The 13,060-nt window shown below is 46.3% G+C and overlaps 2 protein-coding genes across 2 annotated transcripts in view; both read left to right on the forward strand.

Annotated features, from left to right (window-relative positions):
• Positions 1-13,060, forward strand: part of Kif26b (kinesin family member 26B) — a 429,378-nt gene that overhangs the window by 231,896 nt on the left and 184,422 nt on the right. The window lies entirely within an intron of this gene.
• Positions 9,478-10,485, forward strand: LOC128109530 (coiled-coil domain-containing protein 121-like). The gene is given in 1 exon segment (XM_052736682.1): positions 9,478-10,485. A coding segment is annotated over 1 exon segment (1,008 nt).

The raw sequence follows: 13,060 nt of genomic DNA on the forward strand, positions 1-13,060 counted from the left end.
AACCTCAGAACTCGGGAGGCCGAGGCAGGGAGATCATGAATCTGAGGCCGGGGGCTACGAATTGAGACCCCACCTCAAAACAAAGAAACAAACAATAGCAAAAACAACAGTACAGCTCAGATTTTTTCAAATCAAGCAATATTTATGCATACAAACTATGAAGAGAACAATGTAAGAAGAACGCTTGTAAGTCATAATGTCCCCATCCATCACTTCTTTAAGGAAGTAAGACAGCCGCATAGTTGGAGCCTATGCGGACCCTTAATTCATCCCTCTCCTCTTCCCTTCCAAAAGTGCATGGTCGATACACCTGTGGTGTACGTGTTTCTCTAAGCAATATGAAATATGTGTCACAGTTTTAGAGTTTGTATAAATATTTCCATCAATGTCTGTACAGCAACGTTTCTTATTCACCATTATGCTTCTGAGATGGATACGTCTTAATAATTTGGGGGAAGGGTTGATCTATGGAAATATCACAACTTCTCTATCCATTCTGCTCATCATCATGCTAATATTTTGTGCTTGCACACGCTGCCACCAAGGCTGTCATCACCTCCCCTGTGTTCATGTGCCAGTTTTGAAGGTAGTGATGAGGCGGTTCAGTCATAGGGATGTGTGCCTCCTCCTTTTCTAGAAGCTGCCAAATTGCTTTTCGTGTTTTAAGGTAGTATAGACACACTTGTATTTTCCCGGAGGAAGTTTTGCATAAATTATGCCAGTTATTATTTTTGAGTGCTGTAGGGCCAGAATTGCTCTCAGGGTGTGCATTCATTCCTACTCATGTCTCGTCTGCTTTAGGAAACGGAGATATAAACACTGAGGATCTTGCCCAGGCTTAATAGCAAACAGCAGAGACCCATTCAACTGTCTTCAAGCCCATCTCTTAATGGAGTCCAAGCTCAGGTGGTAGCAAGCTAGCAGTCATACCTTGAGATGAAAACACCAACCAGTGTCTCTGAAGAGGGAAAGAGCCTTGATGGGTGGGGTGCTCCTGTTTGGTGGTCTGGAAGAAGAAGCGGATGGTGACTGGATTTATCCAGCATCCACTGATGAGTCTGATCAAAGTCCATTCCAGGCTCTGTCTGCATCATGTTCAATTTGGTTTTCTTCTACCTGTTTGATCATGGAGGCACATTGTTTATATCTTCATGCACTTTTTAATTTCTTTTAGGCAAAGATAGGCAACTTGCCATAGAAAGGTCACATAAATTTTTTAGGAGCAGTAATGGATGTAATCTTGTACATGTGAATTTTAATTGCAACACTTTAATCCCCATTCTAAGTGCCAAACTTTCAGGATTAATTTGTTGCATGTGTTGGTAGCACGGTACTCAGTCTTCTGAGCAGATTCTTTGCCCAAGGGGCCTCATTTGCTAATGAGTAATCGCTGCAATTTTCAGAGAAAATGCTACTGGTACAATCATGTTTGAGCATTCATCAAATATGACGTGAGCCCAGTTAGGAGAAATGTTAGCGTCCTTAGCCTACAAACAAAAGCAAAGCATTCATCTCCCACACGGTAACTCCCCTAGGCCCCTCACCTCCACTCTCATTTGGAACAACGGTGAGCTGTTGGTAACTGCACATGTCTGTGGGTAGGACCACGTTGGTAGGAGCAGGTCTTACACTGACAGCCTGCACCCTGCTTTCATTGCCTTCACTCAGGCCCATTTCGGAATGAGAAAGCAGAGGTGGAGGAGGAAGCCACTTCTACAGGAATGCGTTGTCGCTTTGTGTGCACACATCACAGACGGCACTGACATGCTAATTACAGCTTCAGACCAAGCATTTCCTCTTTCTGCATTTTGTTTGCAAACAGCCAATTATTTCCATCCTGCGGTCTGGAAAAATCGCAAATCCAAGCGAGTTAATCAGTAGTTTCTGTAAGTCCTGCTGCTTACCTATCTCCTCTGTTGTGGCTTTTCTTCCCATCAGGTTGGATTTCTAAATTTTCTTGTTTCCCTATCTGGTTATCCTTTTAGATCCATGTGTTACTATTTTATGTGTGGGGGTGTTTTATCTGCATGTATGTATGTATACCATGTGCCTGCAGTGCCCGCAGAGGCCAGATGAGGGTGCCAAACCCCCTGGAACTTGAGTTCCAGTTGTGAGTTGCTATGTGGGTGCTGGGACCCAAACCTGGGCCCTCTGCAAGAGCATCCAGTGCTTTTAAGTGCTAAGCCATCTCTCCAGACCCTACTTTTCTTTTTAATCTAGCTTGCCTGTGGACCAATGGTTGTGATCCCATGGCTCTTGTCTTCGTGGGCTGTAGAAATAGTGCCTTGTGCCTATCTAGACTGCCCTGAACTGATGCCTCTGTGCACCACGCATGCTTGTGCACAAGGCACTGTTGCTTGCCCTGGGATCATTTAGACTATACAGCAGAGTAGGACCTGGACATAGAGAATCTTGGGATTGATGGTCAATGAAGGAATGAATGGGCACTTTGTGGTCATCTGAGCTGGAAGAAGAACTGAGTGGTTAAGCTAAAACCGAGCTATTTTCTGGACAAGCAGAAATAGGAATTGTTTGAAAGGTGGAATTAATTGGGAAGACCCCATTTGTCTATTTTTTGCTTTTGTTTCCTGAGATTGGAGGGTCACGTAAGGTTAGTTGGGTGTGAGAGTTCGAGCCTGTTAATCCAATACTTGGAAGGCTGAGGAAGGAGGATTTCTATGACGTTCAGGGTCAACCTGGTTCACATAGTGAGTTCGGAGCCAGTCAGGGCTACAGAGCAAGATCATGTCTAAACAAAACAAACCAACAACCCCTCACCCCTGCAAAGACCCAAACCGAAAAGACAAAAGGTAATAATAAACAAATTAATCAAACAAAACATTGAAAACCCCTGCCGACACTGATGTCTTCGGTGTTTCCCTGTGTTTTCTTCTGTGAGGTCCAGAGCTTGGGTCTTCTTTGTTCATTTTTGGTTTCTCTTTTCTCTGTTCTGGAGAGTGAACCTAGAGACTCATGCATGCTATGCAAGTGCTCAGCTCCTGAGCTCTGTCGCAGTCCATCAGGTCTTAGATTTAGGGTTTTGAGTAGATTTTCCCCCACAATGAGCTCTGTCTGCTTGCTGTGTCTCACATATGGAGGTCCAGCTTTCCCAGCACCGTTTTTGGAACAGGCTGTCCCTTCTCTGTTGTGTGTTTTGGCGCCTTTGTTGAGAAACAGTTGGCAGTAGACGCTGGGTACCTGTCAGCAGATGAATGGAGAAAGAAAGTGCGCTCTCCGTCTACAATGCAGTGTCACCCAACCAGAAAGAATAATACAAGCCTGTCATTTTTGGCGAAACAGGTGGAGCTGGGGGACATTGTGTTCAATAAAACAGGACAAACGAAACGACAAGTACCCTCACAAGCCATCTCAGACCCGGAATCAACTAGTGTTGACCTGAATGTATAACAGCAATGACTACCGTGGGAGGGGAATGGGAGGGGTGGGTGGAGTGGCCCAAAGGAGGCTTGATATAATCAGAGCATGTGGTATGTACGAAGTGAAGCGCCACACTAGACCCCCATAACACGTACACGTAACACATATTAATAAAAAAGAACATGAATTCAACAATAAAATGAGACAGAATGGGAGATGGGAAAATGATCTAAACAGTCTGGCAGATCTGGCTGCTCTTGCTTCTACCGAGGCACAGAAGGACAACACAAAGCTCAGGCACGTGTGGTATAAAATCTGTGACCAAGTTCTCGTCCTCTTCCCCTGATACTTTTTTTTCTGCTTGGAGCCCATGGAAGAATAAGGAAATCCAGAAAGGCTCTAGGTTATCTCAAGAGTGTTATTAAAGCAGAACGGGTCTAGATCAGGAGCTGTGGAAGTCTGAGCTGTGGACAACCTAAGCCCCACTTTTGGAAATGGAATCTTATTATAACCCGCCATCTCCTCATGCAGTCGCCTGTGCTGGCCCTGTGATGCAGTGCTGGAGATCATACAATTTATTTTATCATCGTATGTATTTATTTGTGTGTGTTTGTATGATGTGTGTGTGCAGGTATGTGTTTGTGTTTGATGTGTATGTCTGTGTGTAGATGATATGTGTGTTTGTGTATGTGTCCATGATGTATATAATGCATGTGTATGTATGTACATATGTATGATATTTGTATGTGTGTGTGTATGTGCATACAGTTTTAAGATCTTTCTCTCTCTTTCTCTGGATTTTCTTTGAGACAGAGTCTCACTATGTAGCTCTAGCTGTTGTAGAACTCGATATATAGACCAGGCTGGCCTTGAACTCACATAGATCTGTCTGCCTCTGATTCCCAAGTGCTGGGATTAATGATGTGCACCACCACACCTGTCTCAGCGTCATCATCTCTTGAACTAAAAGAACTTGGTTCTAAAGCAGCAAAACCAGAAAGAACTGGAAGGTGGGGTAAAAACCCAGCCTGGATTATTTTCACCCTGTGGCACAAATCAACCCGATGGGTTTTTCAAAACCTTTGCCTCAGAACAGGAGATATGAAGATGGGAAGGGACCCGCTTCTTGTGAGGATGGCTGATATTCAGACTGATACCAGGCAACAGATATCCCAGCAAGGGCCCTTACAGAGATGGATGGAGGCTGGCGAGGACCTAGCAGCTCCTCCTGCCTAGCACAGGAAGAAGACCCGACAGAGCAGATGCAGGCCACAGTTGTTTTATCCTCCTGTAAGAAACGGAATGGAATTCAAGCGTCTCTCCACTCACTAAGGATGGAAAGCTCCAGATATCTGTCTGTGCTCTCAAGGCTAAGTGGGCTTTGAAGAAAGTGTGTGCGTGTGAGTGCATGCATATACACGTGCATGTGTGTGTGTGTGTGCACGTGTGTGTGCACGTTTAACCAATATTCTAAACAGTGTTGGATTACTTAGGGGTGACTTTTTGGTTCTACCTTCTCACAGACTTTCCCAGTCTCCACCAGTCAGAGCAGCTCTGGCTGGTCGGTAAGCATATTGAGGCCCAATGGTAGTGGCCAGTGGGAATCTGCTGAGAGAAACCACCAAGGAGGAAGGAGATTAATACCTAAGCTTTGATCCCATTACATTGCTTCAGCCCTGACTAGGACTGATGCGCAGCCTCCCCAGGACACTGCCCTGTGGCTCTCGAGGCATCTAGGGGCTCTGTGTTGCATCTTCCAGTTGTCATGTGAGCTCTCTCATATGAGGCGATGGGAACAGCAAAGCAGTTCCCCGTGTAACCAAGGATGCTATGAGTCAAAGAGCAGATGCCCCTATTCACGTAGTTCCGCTACTGCGTTGTGAAGTTACGTTTAGGTCTTGAAGGGTATTTTGAGAAGCGGTGTGTCGTAAAGACCTGTTCTCCTAGCAAAGCAGCCGCCATCTTCATTAGGTCGGCCCTTCCTGCTCGGAGAAGATCACGAGGATCAGGCTTAGTGACTATTGACATTCCCTCACAGAAAGAAGAGGTAGAGGCGTCATTGGACCCTCGCCTGAGATTCTCACGGTCCCAGCCATTTGTATGTATTTCTTCCCTGAGGACATGTGGTCTCGGGGGTCCTGGGACGGGCTAGATGTGTACACTCAGGGAAGTTAACTGAGGGGGAACTCCATCTGCATGACTACGGGGAAGCCGCCATCCAGGCTGCTGGAGATTCCCCAGTGTGGCTGTTTGGGGGTCAGCCATGCTTCTCTGGGCACCCCCTCAGTGCTCTGTAAATAAACCTCATTGGTTCCCCAGGGTCAACAGCGTGGAACTGTGCTTTGGTTTGTCACTGGGACCTTATGAGAAGGGGCGGGGCTTTGTTTACGCTTCTCTAGGGGAGAAATTCTCTTGACAAAATGGTAAGGAATTTTCTAACACTCTAAAAGTTGTATTCCTGATCTTATCATGGAGAATGGGTGGGTTACTTTGAATTAGGATGAAATGGGATGGCTGTAAGACACATAGAAAGAATGCTTTCCAAAGTTAGTTTGTAATGTTTTTTTTTTTAAGGAATTAAACATTTATTTTTATTTCATGTGTACGGGTGTTTTGCTTACATGGATGTACGTGTACCATGTGTAGTGCCTGCAGAAGCCAGATGATGGCATCAGATCCCTGGGAACCAGAGTTACAGATGGGTGCGAGTTGCCATGTGGGTGCTGAGAACTGAACCTGCTTGGGTCCTCTGAAAGAACAATCAGTGCTCTTAACTGATGAGCGGACTCTCTAGTCTTGTCTACAGCATTTTAAATTCATCTTTGTGGTAACTTTCTACAACACTGAGTCTGGCATATTTTGTACAGATGAATATTTCAAACAGCCAATCCTAGCTCGAACTAGGCTTCTAACTCTAAAGTGGGCAAAGGTGACTGTACTGCCTGTGATTTCCTTTATTTACACCTTCACTGGGTAACCACTGTATTCATGGTAAATACCAACATTAATGGGGTATCAGTGTCCCTGGTCATAACCGTTATAGACATCATCTTGTTTTCCTCTTCTAAGAGCCACGTGAGAAAGCAGAGGCACAGCCTAGACCTTCCAATTTTCCAGAGACCTGGTGCTCTGCATGTGAGTTGCCAAAACCTCTAGGGTAGGGGCTTTGAACTCCAGATGTTCTAACTGAAGTCTTTATTCTGTACAGCCTCCTATGAAGATATCAATGGGAACAAATGAATGAATGAATGAATGGATGGATGAATCCTACCCACAAGCAATAAAGATACAGAGAGACATTACCTGCCTAGTAGTTTGTGCCCAGGTTGGAGACAGGGTGTAGTATAAGACACACGCAAGTCCAACGGAATGGGTGGATGGATGGCGCATGAAATGAGACGGACTGCTGAGCACTTCTGTCTTCCACCCATGCTGTCCTAGAAGGACCGTCCTAGGGAAAAAGCCGACCTCTTCATGTGTCCTAGAAAGCAGCATAGCCTCTGTGTTTGTATGCCAGCCTGAGAAAGTAAGACTGACACCAGCTGCCACTTGGGTCAACTGGCTAGATAAGTTGTCTCATAGTCTGGACATCAGCCCTAGTAGATACGTCATTCCTATTTTGTAGGGGAGGAAACTGAGGCTCAGGAAAGGTAGCCATGTCCCAGGACTAAGAAGCAGAAGTGAGGTCAGAATTTATGCAGTGGCAGAGTAGTTATCAAACTGAGGTCCCCACAGCATCCTCTGTCTCCTAGGGATCAATACTGTGGTGGGTGTTCTTTCTTTTTTTCTTGACCAGAAAGGTCACCTAAGAGCCAGAATGTCCTGGAGCATGAAAGAAGCAAAGCTTGGGACGTGAAGGGCCTTGTAGACTTCAGGGGACCATGAAGGCGGTGGTAGGGAGGCTCCTTGAGACAGCATTGCCCCAGGCTCTGTGTGTGCGGCCTATTTCCCATGCTCTTGGTACAGCTATGGTTGGTCTAACTCTGTGGTCTAATCCACAGTTTGTGTGGGTTGTGAGTCAAGGTGTGAAAGGAAGTAGCAGGTTGTAAGATTGATCTGTGGTCTGTCAGTTAGTTTGATTCAATTTCAGAACACTAGTGGTGGATAAAGATGAGATTTCATTGTGTATTAATAGCTCAGAGACAAATCCATGTCTCCTGTTTTATAGCTGGGAATATTGTGTTGCAGGCTTCATTGTCTAAGATTTTCCACTAATGATTTTTCCATGATTCATTGTGAAATATATCTTATTACTGCTTTGCTGCAGAGATTAAATATAAACAACCCCCCCACTCTGGAAAATGGGTTGACTTTGCCTACCGTCAATCATGTCATCCCCATCCTTCCTAGTCTTTCCTCAAACCTCTATCTGTTCCTTTTATGTATCAGTCAGCTTTCTGTTGCTGTGACAAAATTTCTGGTAAAAAAAAGGAAGAAAGGCAACGTTCTTGCTCTCCAGATGTGAACTGTTGTGTTCTACCTTGTCTACCAGCTTGATGGGTGATGCCTTTGAAACCGGAAGCCAGAATGGATTGCTCTTCATCCTGAGTTGTCTATGTCAGGTGTTCTTTCACAGCAAGGGAAAGCCAACACTTTAACCCTTGGTCTCAATCATCTTTTGACATACTTTTTATTTATATGTCTGGGTTTTCCCATTATCTCTGTTTGAGTGGTCTATTGCTATGAAGAGACATCATGACCAAGGCAACTCTTACAAAACAAAGCATTTAACTGGGGCTAGTTTACAGTTTCAGAGTTTTAGTCCGTTATCATCATGGTGGGGAGCATGGCAGCATGCAGGCAGACATGGTGCTGTAGAAGTAGCTGAGAGTTCTACATCCTGATCCATAGGGAGAGAGAGAGAGAGAGAGAGAGAGAGAGAGAGAGAGAGAGAGAGAGAGAGAGAGACTGAGAAACTGGGGCTGGCATGGACTTTTAAAACCTCAAAGCCCACCCCCAGTGACATACTTCCTCCAATAAGACCACACCTACTCCAATAAGACCACAACTCCTAATCCTTCTCAAATAGTGCCACTCCCTGATGACTAAGCATTCAAATACATGAGCCTCTGGTAGCCATTCCTAGTCAAGCCACCACATTCTCCTTTACTCAGACATGAAGTCCATGAAAGAGGGCTCTGGTTGACTCTGCTTTTTGCTATATGCCTACACTTAGAACATGATAGATGCACAAGATAGAATCCTTTGAAACCTCTTCCCCAAAGCTGTGGGTTTATGCTGTATTCTCCTCTAGAGTGAAGCCCAAGCCTCAGCTCTTGAAAAGCAGCTGTATCATAAGCTTTGCACTGAGGATCTCAGAAAACAACCTTCATTGACACAGGCTAGGGCCGGTGGCTTCCCAGAATAAGGAACTGGGGTTGATGGCAAGTCTCCAAGGCACAGCTTAGACCTTCCAACTCCCTGGAGACGTGGTGCCCTGCATGGCATCTGCACAGAGGTGCTTCCTGGATGCTGCTATTCCTAACATCGATTGGCACACCAAAGGTTTGGAAGGCCATCTGTAAATCCCTGAGCCACAGTGCTGCCATCTTTCCTCCAGACAGGCCTCCCTTCTCCCTCCTGGCCTCTTCCCCTCCCCTAACCCACTCAGGATAAACTCAAGTAGCTGAAGAGGACCCCTATGCCAACGCAGTTGCCGTTGCCTGGAGAATCTGTCTATTTGACCCCAAACCCAGAACTAAGGTTGAGGGCAGATGGCAGAGACTGGGGACAACTAGGGACAGTGCTAAGAACTTGGGTCACTGAGCAAGAAGAGGAGGGATGGAGAGGTAGGGTGCTGACCCCTGACCTCGCCTGTGGTAGAGCATGAGAGAGGCAGAACTCTGGCCCCAGATGGGATTCCCTGGAAAGGACTCATGCAGCTTGGAATGAGGAATACTGGGCTCCCTGTGAGATCTAGAGAATGTGGGGTTTGGGGGAACATCCTTGGACAACCAGCTGCTCTGACAGGAAAAACACACGATGCATTCTTCCAGTCCTAGGGGCTGACTGAGCATAGACAGATTGTTCTGAGTGGAGGGTGCTTACCACCAGAGCTTTCTCCTCAGCGGTCACCCTTCCTGACCCACAGCTGTCCTCATGGACTCTTGGATCTGGAAAGTGTTTGCCCAGAGTCCCAGAAGTGTCTCTCTACCCACACCACTCCTTGCTATTTTAAATGCATGTCTCAAGCCAAAGCTGCTAACGAGGTTGGAGAAACAGGTGAACAGGAAGACAGCGGTGGCGCTGAAGGAGCTGAGCCAGCAAATCCAAGAAACTAAATGCCAGCGGGAAAGGCTGCTGAAGGACACCAGGCAGCTACTGGAAGAAAAACACCGTGTGCAGGCTGAAAACTAGCTTTTCATGGACTACCTGCACAAAAACAGCGAGCGGTGTGAAAAGAAACGGGAGGCGCTGTGGAAGCAATGTGCCCAGGAGTGTGGCGAGATAGAGCGAAGGAGACAAGAGCTGGCGTCCAGATACACCCAGAGAAAGGCAGCCCTTCGAGCACAGCTCCTGCAGGGCAGAAAGACCCAGGAGGACTTAAGGCAGCAGCTGCAGGCACTGAAGACCGTTTACACGGTAAAGGAGAGGCAGGACACGACAATGCAGACCTTGGAGAAGGAGAAAGAGAAAATCCGGGGTGAGACAGCGGCCAAGGACCAGGAGGCACACATCCGGTTCCTTCGGGAGAAGGCCCTGATGGAGAAGAAGCTGCAAGAGTTGGACTTGATGGAGCTGGGGCAGATCAGCACTAAGGGGCTTACGAGGAAGTCCAAGGCCTTGGCGCAGGCCTGCAAGCAGGCTCATTTTGAGTTCTGTGGCAGTCTCCACAGAGAGAACCAGCAGCTACGGAAGGAGCTCCAGCAACTGAGTCAGGAGTACCGGAAGGTGGAAGCTGTGAGAACCGGGTTGGAGAAGCAGCAGCAGCTGGTGAAGGAGCAGCAGTGGTATCTAGAAGCCTTGACCAGAGGGCGGCAGCGGCTGCAGGCAGGACGTGAGAGGCATCAAGATTGTTCTAGGTGCCCCAGAGACCACTCCCAGCTGTTCCCTAGACACAAGTCAAGACTAAACCCAAGGCAGCGTCTAAAACTACTGATCACATAAGAACTGCACATTGGGAATAATCTACAATCCAGACAATGCTCAGTGTGGAGCATAGAGTTAGTTGTGTTTTCGTGGAGGGGCCTTTAGGCTGTGAGGTGCTTCTTGACAGGGAGTTCGGAAAGTAGCTTCTAGGCCACCGAATCAGTGATGTGCTTTCATCTGCCATGGATGCTTAGAAAACTTGTGAAGAATCTTGTGCCATCCAGTTCCATTCAGAATTCTAAGACTGTCAAGTGAAATCACCCAGTCACAGTATGTACTGGAGTTTAGGTCACTCAGTTGGCATTTTTTTTTTAACATACATACTTTGTAGACTACTAAGTCCATTTTGTAATTAGTATCGTCTATATGTTTTGCTCATTTGGTAAAATCATGAATTACATTTTAAGTCAGTTTTCTTTTTTAACCTTCATTGGGGGTTTGAAATGTTTTTGTGAGTTTGTCAAAGCCTGGCAGTGGACCGATCATTTGCTGAACTGTGGACCCTGAGCTGAGAGTATGGTCCCGTGTGCTGGCAATGTTCCTCTACGGGAAAATGTAGTTAGCTTTGTGTTTCCTGGGAATTGTTGACAATGAGAAATGACATGATAATTTTTAACTGTCTTTATATAGAAAATGAATTTACTTCAAATTGAATTTATAAAGAATTCTCCTTCAATGTGCTTTAACTTCTAGTTTTGTGTGGGGGGGATTGGTGTGTAACATATGTACTGTGTTACTAGACAACGCATATCAGTTTTTAAAAGTAGGAAAGGTTCCCCCCCCACCCAGCCCGTGGTTTCACACTTTGCAGCTCTTGCTCTTTTGGCCCCATGATTTGACCTTTGATGGTTCAGTGCATCAAAGTGGAATGTGCGTGGAGGTGGAGGTCTAGTCACATCATGATGGCTAAGAGAGAAAGAGAGTAAGGTGTGAGATCCCAGTGTCTCATTTAAGGGCACACCCCTAAAACCTAACATCCACTGGGCCTCACCTCCTGAAGGTTCCATTCCCAAAAGTGCCACAGGGAGTGCCCTAACACAGAGGCCTTTTGGGGACATCTCAGATCCAAACTAAAAGATGACAGGAATATAAGTAAAATACTAAGAAACCAAGAACTTAAGATGCATATCAAAACTACGTTTGTCAAGATCTTCCTGTTCTCAGCAATGGAGCGGGTGGGCAGATTCCTTAGGAAATGATGGGCAGACGAAGTAAAATGTGTTTGGTTCTCTTGACTGAATGATCATGAGTACCTGCTCACATGCTTGTGTCGTTCAGAGGGATTCCTGCTGATCTGAAGTTACATGCCAATGCCCAGAGCACAAACACTGGAGTTATGGCCTAGAGAGGACACCAACGTCAAAGCTAGTCCAAACCAGTCAAGAGGGAGCCGGAAGCTGTGACACAGAGCTAAAGGACAGGGACTAAGCTGATCCAAGCCATACACTCACTGCTACAGACTCCCCAGACCCCAGGCCTGCTGATGGCCCGCATTACTGCATTTCTTCAACCCTAGGAAGGTTGGGGAGGTCCTGGCAAAAGTGGATGGCACATTCTATAGGAAGAATTATTTTTGAAAAGAATTATTTAAAGAGCTGTGGCAGGGGTAGGAAAAGCCACAGCTTCCTTGAACCTGGAAGCGTGGTCTTTTGCTACCGACAGGCAGAAGGGAGACATGGTCACACCCCACAGGAGGAACACCCCAGAAAGGCTGGGACTGATAACTTTTGACAGTTTCTGTCTCTTCACAGAGTGGAAGTCCTGTCGTTTCCTGTGTCTGAGCTCCTCTATAGCTAATCAGAACAGGAAATTAAAAGGAAATCTGTAATCTTAGCTAGCTTTTTGTGACTGTAACAAATACCCAAGGCAATCAATATGTGAAGAGAAAAGGCTCATTTTTTTTTTGTCCCTACTTATAGATGCCCCAAGTCTGTGATCATTTAGACCCACTGTTTATGGCCTGTGGTGAGACAGCATGCCATGGCCAAGGGATGTGTGGAGGACCAAACTCCCAACAAGGAAGGGAAAGGGGAATGGACTGGAGTCTTGCTGTCCTCTCCAAAGGGACAGTGACTGAGAGATCTCCCACTGGGCCCTATCTCCACAATGGTCCATCACTTTCTAATAGTGCCACACTGGGGACCAAGTCTTTAGCAATGGGCCTTGGGGGGAGGGACACTTAAGATCCAAGCTTGTAGCATTTGCTGAGGCTGCTTCGTTAATCTGTTTTCTGACATAGAGTGAGTAAGAGTGGATTTAGAGGAACAAAAGATACCTCCTCCCTTCCTCCTCAGAGGAACAGCCGGTGTGCCTATGAGGAAAATGCCCAAACATGCAAAACGAGACCTGTGTTTTCAGGGCACTTGCCTACCCCTTTGGCCAATCTCTGGACTTCTTTGTAGAGTCCTGATTTAGACCGATGGGGACTTTATTTTCTTGGATAAAAAACCTTGAGTCTGTGGACTCCTTTCCATCTGGAACAGCTGAGTGAATAAATGGCCAGCCACTGCAGTATTTCTTTCCCTGCTCTAACACAACAAAGGAGTAAAAAAGCAAGAAGGAGAAAGGATCAAGGGAAGGTGACTACAGCCCT

The sequence above is a fragment of the Peromyscus californicus genome, unplaced genomic scaffold (assembly GCF_007827085.1).
Source record: "Peromyscus californicus insignis strain IS unplaced genomic scaffold, ASM782708v3 Scaffold_14__1_contigs__length_90479793_seg_2, whole genome shotgun sequence".
Taxonomy (NCBI): Eukaryota; Metazoa; Chordata; class Mammalia; order Rodentia; family Cricetidae; genus Peromyscus; species Peromyscus californicus.